A 22343-nucleotide genomic window follows, 5' to 3' on the forward strand; every position below is an offset into this window, starting at 1 on the left:
TGGGGATCTCTTAGACACCAGCTTGTCTCTCTTGGGTTCTCAAAGTCCACGGCTGTTCCAGAAATAGCTGCTGATACCTTCTGAGCAGCCGGAAGGAAAAGGTTCTTATTCATTACACAGCCTCATAAATCATCTGGAGTCCATAGGATGTTTAATACGGAATCACTTAATTTAATAGTCATTTTGACATAAGGAATTGTTTTCTTAAAGCTAGAACTGGCTGTAAAACCTCAAGTGATATTTTATGGCTGCCATATAATAAAATCATTCAGCAATTAGTGATTAATGACATACAACGGTAATTTTCTCCATGGTCACCTCCCCCCGCTGCTGTTTCTCGCTGGTCTCTCCCACTTGCCAGTCCAGCAATCGTACCTAGAGTGATGAGCCTCCTTTTATAACCAGGGCAGATGTCTGAGCCTAAAACACCATCCCCTCCATCAAAAAGTGTGTGATGGAGCCTGATGCTGTGAGGGGCCCGAATGGAAACGTCTAAATAGACAGGATCCATGGCAGGGAGGACAGTTAAAACGCACAGGGCTTCCTTGGACAAACCACCAAGGGAGGTATTCAGTACAAAAGAATGAAGTGTTGCTCCCCTAGTTTTTATTCTTTTTCTGACCGGGTTAGACCTTGCTGGGGAAAGGCACCTCAACACTGTGAGCTTGACAGTGTTCTGCACCTACCTGACTAGCAGTCCTCTCTCTTTCACTGCACTCGTAGTCCGGGCTCCCCCATACCCCAAATGCCTTCCACCCTCTCGCTGAGCAAGGTCCCTATGGTGGCACCCTCCTCTGGCTTACCCTCCAATAAACACCAAAAATTAAACTTAACAGTATGGGCTTTGAACGCAGAAAAACCAGCGCCACTACTTCCTAGTTCACATAATACTTGCCACAACCCTATGGGACAGACTATGGGTGTTAGTCATACGAAGAAACAGAGGCCCTGGGTGCCCAAGGTCACACAGCTTAATAAGCAGTACAACCATGATTCACACATAGTCAGTCTGCAGCCAACCCCGCACATCGGACCACTACAGTGTTCTGACTTCATGCTCGTGAAAAAGATAACTGCAATTGTGGGTGCCACGGACCTCGCTCATTGCTTGACATAGCATAAGCCCTAGAACAGGGGCGTCCAAACTGCGGCCCACAAGCCATTGTTAACTGGCCCGCAGCAAATTCCAAAAATATATTTAGTTTACTTAAGTAAACCAGGTGAGGCAATACGTACTTCACCTCGAGTGAGTGGCCCGGCTGTTTGTGTATTTTACCGCATGTGGCCCTTGGTAAAAAACGTTGAAAAAAGTTTGGACACCCCTGGTCTAGATAAATAACTTATCATTATCATTGTTATGTATTGTATAATGTTACTTATTATTGTACTGTTATTTACTGCTATTATTATAAAAGTCCATCTCCCTCTTGGGAACCAGGATAAAAATTGGGAGCACACCTCCCTGGCCCTGCTGTAGTGGATACAATGGTGACTGTCCAGACCCCACTCTGTTCAGGCATTCACTCCCAGGGTTAGAAGTGTGGGTGCCTGATGACTCTCAGCTGAGTCTTTCTCTGAGAATTTTCCACAGCTGGTGACGGCCACCTCACCAAGGTCACAGCCCCTCCTCAGTGGTAGTCCACATTTATGGCTGGTTATTGTGGAGGGCTAAGGCCTAATCCCTCAGCTCACGGCTGGACATCTCCAAAGGGCCATGCCAGGTACACAGTTCCTGCAGGACCAGCTGCTCCAACTGCGTCATAGCCCTTCCTCTCCCCTGCCTGCGCTGCACCCCTCACCTCTCAAAGGAGGTGTTATTCCTGAGAGCCCCCAGGAAACCTCCTGCAGAGTCTCTACTTCAGAGTCTACTGACCAAGGAAACACTGCCTACAACCAATACCCACACTCCCAAATAAACAAACCTGAAACCTCTTAGGGAACATTGTTTCAGTGCTTTTCTATACTGGGAGACATTACACCTAAGTCCAGAGCATGGCTTTCCACAAAGTATGTAAACATCATGCTGGATTTGAACACTCATTAAAAATGGATTCGTAAAGTCTATAAATCTGTGGTCACTACAACCTGTTGATTTACTGCCAAGTAGGATTTGAGTTTTTAGACATTAAAAAGACAAGAAACAACATCCTAGGATGGGAGAAGGATTTGGACTTATTTTCTATGCTTCAAGATGTTCTTTTTCTTTTTTAATTGCAAAGCACATTTTTTTCCTTAGAATTTCCTGGAGTTCCATCTCCTCTTTCCAGTATTCACTACACCCAGTAATGGCCTTTTAATAGGCCCCCTGGTCTCCAGCTCTTCCTTCTATGATTTGCCCTTCATCCCACTGAGAGAACGACCTTCCTAAAAGCCAGTCCTGAACACGCCTGGCTCTGAGCAGACCCTTCAAAGGGGTACTGTGTTAACTGCAAACTCTTCAACCTGGCATTTAAAACTTCTAAGTTATCACTTTAATCTTCTTTCCAGCTTTAGTGGCATCTTTTCTATCACAAGCGTAGAACTTGAACTTTGCAACAGCCTAAACAATTAACGATTTTCTAAACACGCCTCATGCTCTCTTTCGTGGCTTTCCTCCTGCCTCTTCCTCTGCCTGCAACGCCCATCACTACATGACCGCAGAAGGCCCACAAAGCACACACATACTAAGCTCTGCCTGGTGTAATTGAACACATCCTTTACGGTTCCTCTCAGATGCCACCTTCTCCATGAAGGCTTTAGTGATGTCATCTCCCCTGATCCCTCTATCCCAGGTTGTACCTCTCTTGTGGCACTTCACCACTATCCTTTGTGTCAGCCATGTGTCAATTTTGTCTCATCTTTTCTTTGTCCTACTGCATCAGCCGTCTTTGCTGCACAATGAACCATCCCAGAGTTCAGTGGCTTACAACAGTTATTATTCTGCTCATACGTCTAAGGGCGAGCTGGGCATTGGTTTGTCTAGGCAGGCGGGGCCCCATGGGACGTCTTCTCCACGCTAGAAATTGGGAAGAGCTTGGCTCCTCACTGAGGTGTGGGCTTAGGCCTGCCCCATGTGTTCATTACAGAGTCTGGGATAAAGGGCAGGAGCTACTATGGGATGGCAGAGGAAATAGACATACATCCAACTGGGTAGGCATTTTAAAAGCTCCTGCTTGGGTCACATCTGCTAAACCTGGAGAAAGCAAGTCACACGCATGAACCCACAGCTGCGGGGTTGAGGAAGCGCCTGCTGCATACAGTCGAAAGGCACTGCAAAGTTACATGGCAACGAGTTTAAATGTCTAATTCTATTACTTAAGAGTAGGGACTCCAAACCATCTCTAGAACAGAATTCCTCAGTAAGTACATCTAAAGGAACACAGAGAAAATCAATAACTTCATTCAGGCCATAGTGTTAATAAAAACTAGACGCATTATTTTAATAACTTCTATACAACACTGTACAGTTACAAAACATTTTAATAATGCCTTACAACTTTCAACGCGTACTTTATTATCTCACTTAGCATGGATTGTGTGCATTTTAAAAAGATACCTGGAGGTGGCAATGTCTTCATTGGTTGCAATTACTCTTTAACTACGGATGTCAAATAATGCAGAGAAAGGGCAGGGTTTGGGGAAAGGGGTCCCAGACTACACTTCTCAAAACACAACACCTGGTACCTCAATGATTTGCCTCCCTGGTTTTCAAACCACTGCCCATCCACCTCCTCTGGTTGCTAAAACCTAATGTGCAAAGGAATTGCCAGGAGACAGTGCTAAAATAAAGATTCCTGAGGCCAAGTCTAGAGATTTGGATCAAAAACCTGCATTTTAAATGAGCACCTCAGGACAAGCCAGTGCAGGTTCTCTCTTGACCATCATCTGAGAAACAAAATTCTCCCTATCAGAAGAGTGAACAGGCTTTCCTCTCCTGCAAACACCTACTGCTGGAGATTAACATCTAGGCTGCAAGGGGATCATAGACTCTTGGGATGAAATCATTGGACCAAACCTCCAAGACCTTCTAGTCAGCCCTTTGAATTCTATAGATGAATACCTAGAAAGCCAGAGAAATCCCAGTGCCTGATTGCTATTCCAGTGGCAGAAGGAGAATTAACACCCAGAAGCCCTGACTCCTATTCAATCTCTCTTTCCACTACACCTCAAGGTCACAGATTTTCTCTAGCTAATTTATTGAATTTCTCTCAGCTCTGGAAAAAATCCTAACAAATTTCACATTAAAAAAGAAGAAGAAGAAGAACGAAAGAAAAGCAAGGAAAAGAGAAGGAAGGCATGGTCCCCCAATTATGTAATTGGGGTCCCAAATACCTTCTTCCACAAAAGTAGAAAATTCCATTTGTTCTAGTTCACTGTAATTTCTTATAATGACACTTGTTAAACGGGGACAATAATGCTAAAATGTAATGTATGAAGCAGGATCTTGGACCTCTCACTCCCAGCCTCACTGGGACAAATGCACATCCATTCCATTTTAAACACCCTAGTGTATTGGGCCTGGCTTGTTGGCAATTATTGCATACTTTGGCGCCTTTTATAGATCAGAATGGTTACAAGGTTTGACCTTTTAAAGGTTCAGTCTCCTTAAATTCATTGGAAATGCTGCGTGGGCAGATCAGGGATCCCCAGGGGCTGGCTCTCTCTGCCTCCATTGTGCACAGTTCTGCCCAAATTGCTTGACAGCTTCTCTTCCACACTGTTAGGGAAAAGGTTGAAGAATATCTGAATATGACACATCTGGCCAGTGAGGAGATGAGAGGGTCTGGGGCATGCCCCTAATGCATCATCCAGGCGGTCTTTCCAAAGAGCAGATGCAAGTGAGATGACTAAAGGGGAAGGATGTGTCCTGATTTGGGGGGATTTAAGGAGAAGCACCATGGATTCTTGAATCATAATTTTGTCCCTTATTGTACTTGTAACCAAAGGGGATTAAGGTGGTAGCATATGCCGGTTGCTAGATCCAGATGTACACAAAAACATGTACGCAGGAGGAAAACTGCTGCCTTTGAAAAGCAACACTCTGACAGCTGAAAAAGCCTAACTTCCTAAAGAAATCTCCTGTTGTAGGCATCCCTTTGAGAATAAAACAAGCTAGGGTTAACTGATCCTCAGTGCCATTTGCCACCAAGAAAATAAATGGTCCATTTCTTCCAACCCAATCACCATAGACTTAGATCCTCTCTCACAACCGGTTCCATGAATTAGCACTTAAATTGCCAAAATCAAGTCCATGTGAGTGTAGATAGTGATCTTCTCACCAAAACAAGATGAGCGAATGGACACTATCCTCACTAACACAACGGGCTTAGGCAGTTTGGCAGACTAACCATTCAAGCACTGTCTACAACACACAGTTGAACATTTCAGGGTGGTGTAAGCATCGAAGAATGATAATCTGACGACTGTTATACCAGCATGCAGCTTGTGTAAACTAAAACAAAAAAACAAACAAAACAAAAAAAAGTCTATATCAATGATTTTATAAAAATTTTTCTTTGTTTCTTTAATAATTGGTCTTCTATCTTCAAAAGTAATATTCTGAAGAAGCCTAATACATAAAACTAATTAAGAAGCTTAGTAGTTCTGGATGAAGCAAAAATGGAGGGCCTGATCACTAAGCACTCCACAGGCTTCTCAATGTATCAGGTGGGCCCTGGGGTAACTTATCAGAACTCCCACAGAACTTTTAAGGGCACGACTGGAGAAATCACTAGACCAGATTATCTTTCAGAGTGCTTTCCACTCTAACTTTTTCAGAATCCTTTAGTATAAGCGAGAGTATATCAATGCAGTGGAATAGTCTTCCACCATCAAAATGACCTTTATGCATACATACAGAAAATTATTTAGGCTAGGTGTAAGTGAAACAAAAAAGACATAGAATTGGAACATAATATAACTATAATTTTGTGAGAAATTACTTTCATGTGTACACAAATTAGAAAAGGGCAAGAAAGAATGAATGGTGAGTTAAAATGATTAAATCTTTAGTTTAATAAAATTCTATAATATTATACAATTAGAGTATAAACAAAAATGCATTGTTTTAAAAAACATATATTAGGTATATAGTTTTAAGGAGTCTACAGTTCCATAATTTTTCATTGGAGAATGTAACTTGGGATCAGGATGCTTTAAAAGATTTGCATCTGTCATGAGAAAAATCAGTAGTTTATCTATTGACAAAAATGCACTTGCACACCTCAAGGAAAGTACCAAATGTCAATAAATCTTCATAAAACATGACTATCATATCATTTCCTTGCACAAAAGATGAATGTCCTCCATTACCCAGACAGACAAGTCTGAACCACTTATCTGGTATTTGAGGACCCCCTTCACAATCTGAATCTGGTCTATGGCCCTAGTTCTCTTTTTCACTGTTTCTCAACACAAATCCTATTTTTCTGGCACAATGGTTCTCAATGGCAGGGTGGGGAGGGTGGGAGACTATTTTGCCCCTCAGAGAACATTTGTCAATATCTGGAGACATTTTCACAACTAAAGAGGAGCTGTGGGCATTTATGGAGCAAAGACCAGGGATCCAGCTAAACCTGTCCAATGCACATGATAATTATCCAGTCAAAAATATGTCAAAATGCTGAAGTTGAGAAACCTATTCTAGCTGCTAACTGCTCTCCAAACATACCATGACTTAAGCATTTTTCCAATTATTCTCCCTTCCCAGGAAAACCTCTTTACCTTTCTTATGTGCCAATTCAATCCACTTTTCAAGATTCTTCAATTCTCCTCGTAGAAGCCTTTGGTGGGCACACTAGGCTGACCTGAGCCCTTCATCCTCTGAGCAATTATAATTCCCTCTAACATTCTTCTGGTGTTTCCCATTTCTGGCCATGGTCCCTTGGCAATCTGTATGAATCTGTCTCAAATCTGCATCACATCTATTAAAGCACACGTGATCTGACACTGTACAATATTATTTAGGTTATGGTCTTACAAATTTCATTAACATTAAGCCAGAAATAATTTTCTCTAAAAAATAATTTTAACAAATATAATAATAAAGCATATGCTGATAGCTGGTAAAAGAGATCAGAAATAGAAACACTGACCATCAAGCAATGGGATTTGATTGTGGGAAAAAATTTTCAGACATACCCAACCTTGCTTAGTTTCAAAGAGACACTAAGTGCTGTTGGCCACCAAATTAATGAGGATGGTCAACTCTTCCAATTATCCTCTCACAAGTTGTTTTATAATTATTTTATAGCTCATATTTATTAAGTACTTACTATGTGTCAGGCTGAGAAGACTGACATTCAGCCAGGAGGCAATGGCAAGATATACTAGCTAGTGTCCTTTCCAACCAGTGGAGCATCAGGCACAGAGATAAATACAACTGCCAAGGTTACACAGCTATTAAGGAGAGAGCTTTCCTCCTATTTTGATCCCCAAACTCCCACAGGAATGAATCCCTAGTCACATCACACTCTGCAGTCACTTAAAACACACACACACACACACACACACACACACACACACACACACACACGCATTTTATTTATAGCATAAAGAATCTTAAGGTACCAACTATGTATGTATGTAGGCAAATTAGAGATACACCTCCTGGTTACCCAGTTCAGTCATGCCAGTCTAAAGAGAGATGCTTTGTAAAAAATATCTTTACTTAAAATAGCACCAAAGGTAAAAATTCCTAAAAATAATATTAACTAAAACTGTGTAAGACTGATATGAAGAACACTATACAACTTTACTGAGGAACACACAGAAATGGAATAAAAGGAAAGATAAACCATATGGTCAAAAATGGAAACTAGATATTGAAAAAGATTCAGTTCTCTACAAATAAATTTATAGCTTTGCTGTAATTCTAATCAATAGTCTAATTAGTTGCTCTATTGGGTGGGGTAATTGGGAGATTTGGGAACATGACAAAGTGATTCCAAATTCATTTGGATAAATACATGAGTATTATAAGCAAAGAATGTTTTGAAAAAGAAGGTGGTATTTATTTCAGTTTTATTTTTTTATGTTTTTCAGGAAAGGAGATTGGCCCAGCCGGGCACTATGTTGTGTTATAAACAATAATTAAATGCAGTGAAGTCCAACTGAGGGCACAGAGGACTGATGAATCCATCAGAATAAAAGCTGATAAATGCCACCACCATCAAGGGTATCTAACTTATGACCAGTTTCCCCTGCAGGAAACTATGAGAGGAAACAGAAATATGAGCACAGAATTAAGTGGGGACATGTACGTTGGATTTTATTTTACTTAACAAAATAGAAATCCTATAAGGTCTAAAAACATCTATCAGTATGGATAAAATTATTAAACTTATTAAATGATGAGATAGTTACAGGATGAAATATTATTGTGAGATTTCTGAAGCATAATGTAGGAGAAAGCTCAGCATTTTTACATCTGATATATTCTCTAATATATAGAATATATAAATAGTATACATTGTATATATTATAAATTTAATAAAGCATCATTACAAATCAGAAAGCTTCAGATAATAATTACATCATCATTGGCTGAGAGCACTCTCTGAACATAAAGTAATAGAAGGCACTATAATGAGAAAAGTAAAAACATTTGATCATTTTTTTAAACTAAAAAGTATGTTCAAATCATAAGGTAATTAAATCCCAAAGAACAAAATGGGGACAACATTGAAACAAAATGAGAGACCATGTAAAGAACTGATAATAAACAAGGAAAACAGAGGATCACATAAAAGAAATACAATGGCTAATAAATATATGAAAACATGTCTAAACTCACTAGTCTGATAAGAAACGCAAATTAAAACAAGGAAGATCCATTTTTGCATATTAAATTAGATTACTTTTTAAATTAAATTTTTATGAGGTGTAGTGAAATGGTATTTTATTAGTTGAAGTGGAAAGGGGTATAAACTTTCTGGAGAATAATTTGGCATGACAATATTTATATATATTGTTTTGGTAGTTTATCCTTAAAATTATAATAATCAGACCTTGAACAAATAATTACGTAAAGGTTTTCAAAACAACATTCCAATGCCTTCTTCAATAGTAAAAGATTAGAAGATCAATGTTAAGTGATAAAAGAGCTAATTATTACATATCCACCAATTAGAATACAATGCAAGTCATGCAAGTTTTAAATCATGCTTAGAAAGTGTAGAGGATGGTATAGGAAAATTTCCAAGTTCATTTTTAAAAAGTACAAAATTTTATTAACAGCATGATTTCAATTGTGGTAAAAACTTAAATGCATATTTACAATTATACTATATTACAATAGGAGAAAAGTCTATGAAGAAGTACTCGATTTTTTTAAGTGGTGATTTCTAGGCAGTGAAATGATAGGTAATTGTTTTCTTTTTATTTTCCCGTGTTTTCCTAAATGTCTACAATAAGTTTGCAATGTGTCTATAATTAGAAAAAAGTATTTAAAGTGTGTCCATTTCCTTTTAACCTGAGTTTTGTAGTTTTGGCATTGCCTCTCCATCTTTTCTCACCAGCCTTAGCCATTTCTGCTACAGAACTCTTGTTGGTGCGCTCGCTAGAAAGTTTGTTTTCCTTCTCAAACTCTTTCATGCTTTTTATCCTGCTATGGACTCAAACACCTCCCACTCCCGACACCACCAGATTCATATGCTGAAGACCTAACCCCAATGTAATGGTATTTGGAGTTGGGACCTTTGGGTGGTAACAAGGTTTAGATGAGGTCATGAGGGTCCCTCATGATGAGATAAGTGTCCTTATAAGAAGGGATACCAGAAAGCTTGCTCTCTCTTCTTCACCATTTAAGGACACAGCAATAAGGTGGCTGTCGACAAGCCAGGAAAAGAGCTTTCACCAGACACCAACCATGTTAGCACCCTTATCTCAGACTTCTGGCTTCCAAAAGAGGGAGAAAATAAATGTGTGTTGTTTAAGCCACCTGGCCCATGGTATTTTATTATGGCAGCTCAATCATACTAACACACACCCAGCCCAAAGTGGATTAGAACACTTAGATTTCCTCAGGGAGAAAGAAGATGACTTCTCCTGCCTGCAACCCTGTATCCAACCTATATTTTAAGCAGCCTCCAAGCCCTCATTTTGGTGCTTTCGCCTTGTCCTGCTCAGCCCAAATCCTTGGCTTTCCACTCTTTTTAGGCCTCTCCCTGCCCCTCTAGTTCTCATATTCCCCAGTCATAAGGCTGCTGAGTAACTCGTTACTATCAATGAACTCACCGTCCCCACTTCAGGTAAGGAGCAAGCCCTGAATGAGTAATCTGAGTTTCAGAAAGACTATAGCAGTCAGGATGTGCTACTCCATGTGGGGTCTCTACTAACCCACCCTCAAAGGGCAGTAACTGGATGAAATCTTACCCACTGTAAGAATAGTCACATTTGCTCCCCTCTGAAAGTTTATTGTCAATGAGATTCCACTGTCTCTGAACTGAAAGAATATTTCTCACATCGTCTGCATAATCACCTGGGTGGAATAAGCATTTGGAAGCCATGTGCCTTTAATTCTGGAGACAGGGCCAAAAAGCTAGGGAAAGAGAAAAGAATGTGTTTTCATTTCCATCTTGGGATTTCTGTTATACTAGATTAAGTGAGTGGATGTGGCTATCTTTGAACCTGTGTTTAACACATACAAACCTTTTCAGATTCCCCAAGGCAGGATCAAATATAACCCCTTCGCTCCATAGCAAAGGAGTCATCATGTATATAGCTTCCTATGGTTCCTTATTTCCCTTCCCTCACAGAACTCACATGTGCTAGGCATAATTATCGCATGAGTCCAGTATACCTTAATTTCAACCAAGGATGTGAGGATTCTGTCTTCTTCAGTGCACTAGCAGACTACCATGTATAAATTCTGAGCACTGTGTTTTGCTCTTAGCATTACGATAGTTCTTCCAAGGCCAAGATGCAACCAGACATACAGCATGGGCAGCCCCCACCTGCAAAATAGAAACCGTTTTCTGCTTGCAAGCTGAGATTTCACATCTCGACCCTTTTGACCTTGCATGCATTATTTTAGATGTAATGTATTTTTAAATTGCTTCACCATTTTAAAAATGTAAGGGAGAGCTGAATTAAATATTATTTGTGGCATACCCTGGTTTGCAAAGGGCCTCTAAATCTGATCCCTTATATCAGGTCGATGCCTAAATCCCATTATTTGAGATTGCAAATGACTGCGTTTGCAAAATTTTACATGCACATTTAGAGTAGCCTCAGAATTTCATCCCATAATGTTAACTTTGTTTGAAAAGGTCTTGATTTTCCAGGAAGCAATCTCAAGCCGTTCCGCCTGTTCCTTAACTCTGTCTCTGTCGTGGATAATGCATTAATAGCCTAAGGATGACTCGGCACGTGGTTCTTCAGGAACCCTAGTCTAGATTCTAAATGAGTTCCTAGCTGAAGAGATGGAGCCCAATTTTGCAGCAAAACATAGAATTCATTCGAGAAAAGCTGAGATCTACGGAGTTTAAATTGAGGTAAAAGTGCAAAAGGGTTCATACCAGCCACTTTATCTCAACATAATTATTCCCCATTTTCACCTCCTACATCTCAGCCCTATGTTCTCCACACCCACAGCTGCTACCAGGCTGAGATGGGTAAGTCTGAGATCCAGACATAAGGGATTTTTATTCACTAAGTGAAATTAGCACTTATCTAAATGGGCATGTACACACTTGGCTCTGTGTGTATACACACACATATATACACAGACATGCACACATATTCAGAATTAACAATATTCTCAGAAAATGCAATCCTGCCATCAATGTAGGATGGGAATAAAACAGAATAGAATAGACCAGAACAGAACAAGGTCAGACAACCTCATTATATTAAATGAGCCTCAATCAAGCTAAGGATAAGGCTCTGAGGTCGGTTACTCAACCATCAAACCGCACAGAACCTGAGCATCAGGAGGACAGGAATACCAAGACACCATGATATTTCCCTACTGTAAGGGTAGACTCAAAGAATTAGCAAAATACACCATCTGGGGTTGACAGCAATGAATAGAAACTAGAGGAAGTGGTCCAAGACAGAGCAGTTACTTTATGTTCAAAAAATAAACAAGCAAAAACTAATGATCATGGAGAAGTGTATTTGTTGTCTATTTCTGGGTGACAAATTACCATCAAACTTAGCAGCTCAAAACAACAAGTGTTTATTATCTCACTGCTCTTATGGGTCAGGAATCAGGGCATGACTCTGCTGGGTGCCTCTGTCTGAAAGTCTCTCACAAGGGCTGTGCTGTCCAGGGCTACAGTCTCATCTGAAGGCTTGACTGGAGAAGTATCTGCTTCCAAGATTACTCATGATTGTTGGCAGGATTGGGCCTCGGTTCGTCACTTTCTATTGGCTGGAGACCTACCTCAATTCCTTTCCACATGGACCTCTCCATAGGGCAGCTCACAACAGGACAGTTTGCTTTGACCAAGCAAGCAAGAGACCACACCTAAGATGAAAACCATCATCTTTTCATGACTAAATCTGTGAAGTAACATCTCATCACCTGTGCTACATTCTGTTCACTAGAAGCAAGTCACTAAATTAAGCCCAAACTCAAAGGGAGGGGTCTACACAATGGCATGGTCTCCAGAAAGCACAGATCACTGGGGGCCCCTTGGCGGCTGCCTACCACAAGGAGCAAGTAAACATTCATTACAAATAGACTAATGCCGTCATATGATATATATGCAAATATATTATTATATATATATATATTTCACACATCTTTGTCAATATTTTTTATTATAAGTATTAAAATACGCAAAATGTACATTTTGATGTAACTACTCCCCTTCTGGCGGTGATTAAACCAAAAATATTAAACTTTAACAATACAAATCCCCCCTCCTCAATGTTCTAAGGGACATAGGAGTACATCAAAGATACATTGCAGTGATTTGCTGAGGGTGGGGTGGCACTGATAGATGGAGAGGTAAAGAGAGCAGGCAGATCATTCTATACAAGAAAAGCTATCGTATTGGGGAGGAGGGTGTGTGTGGGGGGCTGAGGGCTCTAGAAGGGGATGCATAGTAGCGACAAACCTCTGGGACCGACGGCCCATGGTAGGAGAAGGAAAAGGAGAAATGAAACACTGTGATGGTCAGGACTTCCGGGGGACAGATGAGGACAAGGGCATTTTAGGAACACTTGCTGTGTGTTGTGCCGTGCAATGCTTCTTGCAACCCTTTGCGAGGAAAGGTTTGTTAAAATCTACATTGCTCTGAAAGGCTTTTGGTGTTGAATTTGGGTTTTACTGTTTAAACTTGACACTATGCTGAGACATGGGAAAAACACAATCAAGTTTTAACTTGGGCTACATAGGACACTGGTCCAAGAAAACAATCCTAGGTGTTAAAGAAATATGTACAAAATATTAATGAAACAGATATTCATGATAATAAAAAAATGTGAAAATGTTCAATGTCCACTAAAAATAAAATACAGTAATAAAGTATGTATCTTTACACAATAAAGTGTTGTGTAGACAATTAAAAATTATGGCTATAAAGAGTTATTATAATAACATAAAAATTGTTATAATAGAACATTAAGAAAAAAAGGCAGATTATACAAATTCATGTGTCGCATGTTTAGGCTACATATAAAAGAGCAGATGCATACAAACAGAGGCTGGGAAAAATAAGAACAATGAAAGATTAGAAAGAAAAGATTGTAATAAAAGGAATTTCCGTTTGTTCTTTTTTTCCATATCATCCCTTCCTCTTTTAAAAGACATTTCCTTAAAGCCTCCTGTGTATACACACCAGGAGGGACATGCTTCACGTTTCTGTTCTTCCCACCTCCCACCCCCACCCCTCATGGCCTTTCTGAAAGAGCAGAAAAGGAGCTGCTGGCCCAACCATCCTATAAATCAACAACTAGTAGTCTAACTTAGGCGAGTGCAGTAGAGACTTGGAGCCCCTTCTGACTCTCCCTGTGTCCTAGCAACTCTTCAGCCTGCAAGCAGGCTCTTAACAGCTCAAAAGAACAGTCCTCAAGGACCCCTTCGCTGCACCCCCCAAAAATAGGCTGATCTAGAATTTCTACTCCATCTGCTGACTTTTTCAAGGGTTTCTTACTCTCAAGACCAGTCCATGTTGCAGTCCAAATACCCCAGAAAAGGGGTAAGAATTTAAGTCCGTGACACCTTAGGGTGTATTACTTTATCAGAACATCCTCTTACAGTGATGGCAAAGAAGAGAAACAAAAAGACCCTGATTTTCCAGGAGAGAGAATAATTCAATAAGGAAGAGATTAAAGATAACCTTTCTGTCTTCCACAACATTATACAAGAAAATGGCCCCAGAGACTGTAGGCACTTAGATGCCAGTCCACACAGAGAATTCAGCAAAGCCTAGGATGCCTGTGAACACATTGAAAAAGATGCCAGAAGAGGGTGAACACCTAGGGCGGGTGAGGGGCCACAGAGGCAAAGCTGTGAATAGAAGCAAGTATTCACATTGGATGTGCAAAGAAAACAATCTTCCCACTGCAGCATGCACATGCCTGTTAAATGTCTCCCAGTGGAAGAGTGGAAATACTATTCATTTGCAGCTCAGTAGGATATTAAAAAACAACAAAAAAATAAAACTAAACTGTTTTTTCTCCCATGATAACTCTGCCCAAGCAGAGACCACAAAGGGATTATGTTAGCACAGTTATTCCACTGTTGTGCTTCCCGCAAATTTAATAGTTAAAGCAATTGGGATGATGAATGGGGAGCGTAAGACGGGCCTGATGACCTGCCTCTTAACTATGTAGGTATCAAATGAGTGAAAGGGTCACACATATAAAGGAGTTTTTTATCCTATTCTCGGGGCATGTGTTTGATGGCCTAGTTACTCCATAGTGTAGGATTCCTAGGTGACCTCGCTTGCTGGAGTTAAAACGTCTGGAATTCATTTGAAACATTTTTATCTCTAAATAAAGAATTTATTATTGATGCTAATGAATATTATGCCCCATGCCCTGTGTAACCCACAGGCACTGTGGGCCACTAAGGAGAAAGGGATAAAAATGATGGCCCCTTACAATTTCCAGTGGATTTCCACAGCCATGACAACCGTCAGTCACCGTAGATGAGAAAGAGAGTATGAGACATGCGTGTGGTCAGTTCTTCTTCCTGCACAGAAATCACTTCTGGATCACAGTGTTCTCCCCACAAGTCTCTTCCAGGTCACTACTTTCTATCCCTTGAAGGTGACATGGGAGAAGACATTCATAAAGGATCTATCCCTAGACATATGCAAACCTCCAAATTGCAAATAACAATAGTTGGACAATATTGCTTATGTTCATTCTATTTGTCTACATACCACAAGATACAAATCTTTTTAACATTATTTTTTCATTTCAATATCTTGCTTTTGGCATATTGCTCTTCCCCTAGTGTTTCCCCACCGTCCCTCATGCCACTTTACTCTGTGCCATCCCTCCCAAAGAAGTACTTTTAAGGCTTTTGGCTGTTGATTGTATTTTTTTGTTGTTGCTGTTTTTACTACTTCTTAAGAATTATGACTCAAAGAGTAGAAGAATATAAAGTTAGATTGTGCTATGGATCCCTGGAAGTAAATTAAAACCATTCAGTTGTTATTAGATGTCCATGGGCTGTCTCACCATGCATGGGATTCAAACTTGCTTTGCAGAAAAATGACAAATCACTTTTGTGCCATGGTCTTCAAAACTGCTAATATAGTCCTTAAAGACTTACAACTTAAAATTATCAATCTGAAATGGACAAATGAAATCTCCAAGTGTCCAACCGATCATACCTGGTCTTTCCAATAACATTATGAAGTTGACCAGTAGAATATTGTTCCCATTACACAGATGAGGAAATCACAGCTTAAAGAAGGCCTTGTCTCAGCCAAAGCTGTATTCTACACCCAGAGAAATGCACACTTTGTCTTTTCTCAAGAAGGTGCTGAGCCAATGTTCCACTTCGAACACATATAGGCCATGTCTCTTCGACATAACTGGTTTAGAGCTTTCAAGATTCTGTCATGGGGAAAAAAAAGGTCTATGTAAAAAGTTGCTCTTCCTCTGTGACTCTTATGACACCTAAAAGGATAATCATGGCAATTATACACCAGAAACAAAGAAGTGATAATTACAAAAATGGAATTTGCAGCTATCACTTGGCTAGCCAGCATGAGCTCTGACATTTATATTTCCCCATGGGGGCATATATGAGAGAAGCACAGAGTGGAGGAGGGACGAACACAATTATCAGGACCGCGGCGTTTATCCATTCTGCTATACAAAGGAAGTGGAAGGGCGACAGCAGCTAGAATATTCTCTTCTTGCTCTTTGCAAAGATAGGAAAACACTTCCCCTCATCCATTTATTTTAATTTCCTTCAGAAATGATGACAAGCCTTATCCAGTCTATTGTACTTTCCTTCTCCATCAACATGACTTCCTAGTTAGCTAACTGCCTTACCATCTCAAGAGTTCGTTCCAGGAATAACAGATAGCTTTTTTTTTCCTTTTTGAGGGATTTCTGAGTGATGGTACATTCAGAAACTGGTCCATATTAGCTGAGCAAAAGGCTGTAGTTGTATAGCTGGAATGTCAGAGAAACAAATATTTCCTTTTTTTGCCTTAGTCTATTGAAAAATCTTAACAGTTCAAAATACCGACCAAATATTAATTGTAATACTTGTTACATACCAAAATAATAGTTGGTCTGAAAGAGCAAAATAACTGGGGATAGTCCAAATGTTGAGTCAAGAGCAGTAATATTCCCAACTCCCTTTTCTCTCTTAGTATTCTAAACTGTGTTCATAAAACACAATTGGTTTTCACAGTATGCTTCGGAAGTCATCATTTTTAATTCTGGATATAATTTGTGGTACAGAGTGTACCAGGTAAAGCCACTGCTTCCAAAGATGTTGGTGTGGATGTGCATATGTCCAAGGAACTCATCACCACCTCCCTGACATACTACCCCTTATCTCGTGTAGAACATAAATGGCCATCTCATGACTTTTTAAGGGAATAAAATTAAGGTATTCAAAAAGAGACTAGGAATAGGTACTGCTTCCAAACATTGTCAATTTGGGTTTTAGTCGACAAATAAGTTTGCGAACTTGTGACGATGTTGCTAACCTTTTTTGATACCAGAGGGATAATTCATTATGAATTTGTACCAACTGGACAAACAGTTAACCAAGTTTACTCTTTGGACGTGCTGAAAAGGCTGTGTGAAAAAGTTAGGCGACCTGAACTTTTCCCCAACAACTCATGGTTCTTGCATCACGACAATGCACCAGCTCACACGGCACTGTCTGTGAGGGAGTTTATAGCCAGTAAACAAATAGCTGTATTGGAACACCCTCCCTACTCACCTGATCTGGCCCCCAGTGACTTCTTTCTTTACCTGAAGATAAAGGAAATATTGAAAGGAAGACATTTTGATGACATTCAGGACATCAAGGGTAATACGATGACAGCTCTGATGGCCACTCCAGAAAAAGAGTTCCAAAATTGCTTTGAAGGGTGGACTAGGCACTGGCATCAGTGCATAGCTTCCTAACGGGAGTACTTCGAAGGTGACCATAGTGGTATTCAGCAATGAGGTATGTGGCACTTTTTCTAGGATGAGTTCATGAACTTAATTATCAGACCTTGTATTAAGCATATAACTAATTATATTACACACCTTGGTGCATGCTCCCTAATCTCTATTCCTTTGACCTTTCCCTCTACTGAAATAAAAGCAAAATACAAGTAAGAAGCAGCTCACATTATAGTAAGGAAGAGTATGAGATAAAATTATACCAAACCAAGCTTATTTTATGACAACCAAGAGTATGCACGTATAAAAGAACTTTGATTAAAAAAAACACTTTCTGATTGGGGAAGGCTTAATTTTCCATTTGGAATATGCATTCACTCTTATAAAACCTTATAAAAGGTTTTTTCAAGACGTGCTCCACAGAAGTTGTTCTAAAGCTTTTACTTGTTGTGACACAAGAAAAGGATTCTGTAGTGAAACAAGTTAAGATCGGTGACTTAAAGTTTGGCAGGCTTCCCCAGACTCCTCAATACCCCAACTCATCCTGAGTCTTCAGGAGGGTAGAGTTTGATAATCAGTACTTCAAATTAGTGGACCATAGAAGCACTGATGAAAGGAGAAGTATGTTGTGGAACTAGTGTTTTTCATAGATCATTTTAGGAAATACTGCTTTTCAGAATAGGCATGTACAATACATAGTTTTTCAAAAAGAAAGGAGATTAGTATATAGCTAAGAACACTTGACCATGACCTTCTCACGGAGCTCTGGAGGCCAGTGCTTTCTAAACTTGAATGTCCACGTTAAATCACCAGGGAGCATGTTACATGAAGGTTCCTGATCAGCAAGTCTTGTCTAGGACTCGGCATTTCTAACAAGTTCCCAGGTGATGCCGATGCTGAACCATGAAGCACACGTAGAGCAGCAAAGGGCTAGAACCCATGTGCCTTCAAGTGATGAAGGTGTCCGAGAATTGCCCAGAGTGCTATGCTGTCAGCCCATTCTTTAACCAAGCGGGAGGTGAGTCTGCGGATGGGGCTTACCAGTAAAACCTGTTGGGGGTGATGCGTTCATGCATGACTTGCCACCGTCTCCCAAAGTCCATGGAGCTGTAGAGCTGCAAAACAATGAAGTGAGGAGAGCATCAGCATCAAGGGGCACTTTCAGTATGGACACCTGGGTCTTCCCCCTGGAGAAGAACTTCCCAATACACCAGAATGCCTAATATACCCAAGTAGGCCTCTGTTTTGTCCAGATAAAACATTATGAATATGATTGCTCTATGCTTATCATCATCATGCCTTCCAGCACCAAACTGCTGAGGATAAATCCATTTCTGATGTCATCCATCATGCTCTCTTTTAGGGGTAAAACCTTTAGTAAAATTATCCTTTTTTTTCCCCCTAAAAGCTATGAAAGTCTTTAGCTATATCTAAAACAATCCGGCATCATTTACTTAAAAAGTATTGAAAGCAATAAAGGAACAAGGCAAACAAACAAACAAAAACTCATAGACACAGACAATAGTTTAGTGGTTACCAGAGGGTAAGGGGGTCAAATATATGGTGGTGGAAGGAGAGCTGACTCTGCGTGGTGAGCACACAATGCAATATATAGATGATGTATTACAGAATGGTATACTTGAAACCTATATAATTTTACTAACCAATGTCACCATCATAAATTTAATAAAGGTTTAAAAAAGGGTTTAATGGACAATTCCTACATGTAAGGCACTCTGGTGGATATCAAGATAAGGAAGAGGTAGATTCTGTGCTCAGAGGGAAAATGGGACACCTATGTAGAAATGCTTATCAGCTGGTATGTGACCAATATTCTATGCAAAATAATGGACTCTTTCAGTTTCATCTCTTACTGCTCCTATATACAATCTCAATGAAAGACACCAGGCCCAGTTATACACACATCTTTGCAAGATGGAAAAGATAAGGCCACTTTTATGCCTAAGTAGAAACCACTCATCCATGCAGGGGCGTCATGAGAGTGACTTCCTTTCCAAAGCCGGTTCTGACCACGACAGTCCACTCATCTTCCTTCCTTCTCAATTCACTGTACTTATCTTTTGTTTCCATTGAGCACTTAGCACAGGGTAATATATAGTTATGTGTTTCAGATTTGTCTGTACTATTTACTTGTGTTTATATACCTTGAATACATGTAAAATGTTCACCAAATACCTGCTGCATAAACCAATAATCAAAACAGGCAGGTAAGGATGGAGAGAAACACTTGGAATGAGAAAGAATTCCAGAAGCGCCCCAGAACTTTGGAAAAATAAAACAGAACCTTCTGCATGGCTAACAGAGTCGGTTCCACATTCACTTATTTTATATGTAGAGACTGACCCCTTTGTAACAACACATGCGGGAAAGGCCAGCATCTCTAGAAGAGACTAGCTAGGAGTATGAGGTTTATTTTCAGCTGAATGCCTGGATTCGATTTCTAAATATGATAATAAAATAACAATAATAATAATAATAATAATTCAACCATGTTGCTCTTTCACAACCATTTGAGCCTTACAAAGACATTGAAAGGAAGGTAGGACATTTATTACTAACTTAAACTCTTGCTCCCATGGATTCTACGGTACACCCATACAGGGTTAACCACTCACGCCATGGTGCCACCACTGTTTTTACTGTCTGCCTCTAAGAAGCTGTGTACACTATGCCATTACTGGTTGACATGGCTCTCCGCTACCATACTAGACTGTTAGTCAGAGAGAGGTAGGGATCATGCTTTAATTCACCTGTATGTATCAGTGGTTCTACCATGCCTGGCCCATAACAGGTGAACACACAAACCTGTTTCATAGTTAACGAAATTCAGTCTTAGAGAAGTTAAGTTTCGGTCAAACGAACTAGGATATAATTTTTCTGATGTCTAGCTGACATCTCCTTCCATAGAATGGTATCTAGTTTATAATGAAGATTCTACCATGTTTATGTTTCTCCCACAAACTCTTATAGGTAGAGAAATTGAGAAAAGCAGAAGCAGGTGGCTCTCAAGTTTACAGAAATGGGGTCAGGTGAAGTATATTCCTGTAATCATATCCTCAGTAGCCGCTCACCTGTACGGAGGTACTGTCTGGTACACCACACCACACTGCAGGTAACTTTTCTGTTAAGTTCTGAGTCCATAATCTTACAATCCATATAGAAATAATTTTTGAATGAACTTCTGGTTATTTCAAAAAAGCTTTGAGAGGCTTGGAAATGTTTTGGCCCATTTCAATTTAATTCAGCAAATATTTATTGAACATTGGCACTATAAACTACATAAAAAGTATTTTTGTCTAGTAAATGAAATGTATGTGTGTGTGTGTGTGTGTGTGTGTGTGTGTGTATGTGTGTGTGATATTGCTCCATATACTGTCTTTTGATACTCAAAATAGTCAATAAGGTACTTAAGGAGATATATTTACATTCTCATTTTATAGATTAAAATACTGACACTTGGTTCTACAAAGTGACTACTACAGCAACTACATGGAAAACCAGGATGTTGTCCCTGATCTAGCTGATGGCGAGTTTACACTATACCACACTAACTCCACACCAACTTGACCTGTATTTATCCAAAATGGGCTTTCACTCCATGAGTAAGTACTAACTACTATGTGTGTCCAACTCTGCGCATGGGAAAAATAGGCAACACTATTCCTCATCACTCTTAGTCTCTTTCTTTTTTTTACCAACGCAATGAATAAAACAATACTGTCTCTACACCATTAAATTACAGAGCACACACAACCACATCCAATTCTTCAAGCAGCAAAAATGGGTAACCGCTTACCATCAAAATATACATACAGGTACATCACGTAAAAGGGGAAAGTGGGGCAAAGGCTCCACATGTTGAGAAATGGGCAAGATTAACAGGGGTAGAAATGGAACAATGAGGCTTCCTGGAGCTAGAACCAGGCCCTTGGAGATAGATGGTGTGGACAGGAGAGAAGACGGAGAGAGATTTTGCTGGGTGGAGTAGACAATAATGACAAAGGTGACAACATGGCCAAGGTTTTGAGCTCTGCTTGTGGGGGAACTTTGCAGAGGAAGGAGGTTTGTGATGACTGTTACTGTCCAAAAGGAGGTGGAGGTTGTCTGTCTGTTCATTAGTTTATTTCTCTTTCTATCCATCCATCCATTTGTAGATATTTCTATCTCTACCTGTATGTACATTTATATCGGTGAGGGCTGGGCGGAAGGAGAGGTTTGGTGAGGACCAGATTATCCCACTGAGAAGGATATATCCATATATTTTATCGCAAGGATTGGGTTTTCTATGCAGAGTTTTAAGAAATGGATCACTCTCCTTCCCATGGCAGGTGTCTGAGGGCCAGATGCTCAGACTGAAGACAGATGTTTCTCAATTAAATACAGAAGAGATTTTGGTTGGAACCATCTATAACCCAACGATATCAGACTTTGTCAGTGTGATTTCTATCTTAGCAAACAGAGCCCCAAATTCCTTCAACTAAAACCCAGCATGATTGTATCTTTCTTTGCTCCAAACACTAGAGATGGCAGGGAAAAACCATGAGGGTCACAGTGACACTGTGGGAGTCACAATCCTCCAGAGAAATGATCAGTCCTTCCATCACAGAGGAGGGTGGTAGTGGCAGGGTGCCACCCACTACAGCTCCTGCTGATACCCACTTTGGGAGAAGCATGGCTCCTCTCATCTTGTGCTCTCCCTAACAGAGAAAGAACAAGAGATCAGCTGCTGATCTCCTCATCCAAGTCTGTTCCACCTCCTGCCTCCCTTGTCTCTGGTTTTGCTTTTTCAGCTCTTCAGT

At 40.1% G+C, this 22343-nt stretch overlaps 1 protein-coding gene across 1 annotated transcript in view; it reads right to left on the bottom strand.

Moving 5' to 3' along the window:
* Positions 1-22343, bottom strand: part of SORCS3 (sortilin related VPS10 domain containing receptor 3) — a 539475-nt gene that overhangs the window by 172561 nt on the left and 344571 nt on the right. Inside the window, exon 5 of the mRNA XM_033131434.1 lies at positions 18565-18638. Within this exon, the coding sequence (XP_032987325.1) occupies positions 18565-18638 (74 nt within the window). The remainder of the gene's footprint in view (positions 1-18564; positions 18639-22343) is intronic.

This window comes from Rhinolophus ferrumequinum, chromosome 16 (assembly GCF_004115265.2).
Source record: "Rhinolophus ferrumequinum isolate MPI-CBG mRhiFer1 chromosome 16, mRhiFer1_v1.p, whole genome shotgun sequence".
NCBI lineage: Eukaryota > Metazoa > Chordata > Mammalia > Chiroptera > Rhinolophidae > Rhinolophus > Rhinolophus ferrumequinum.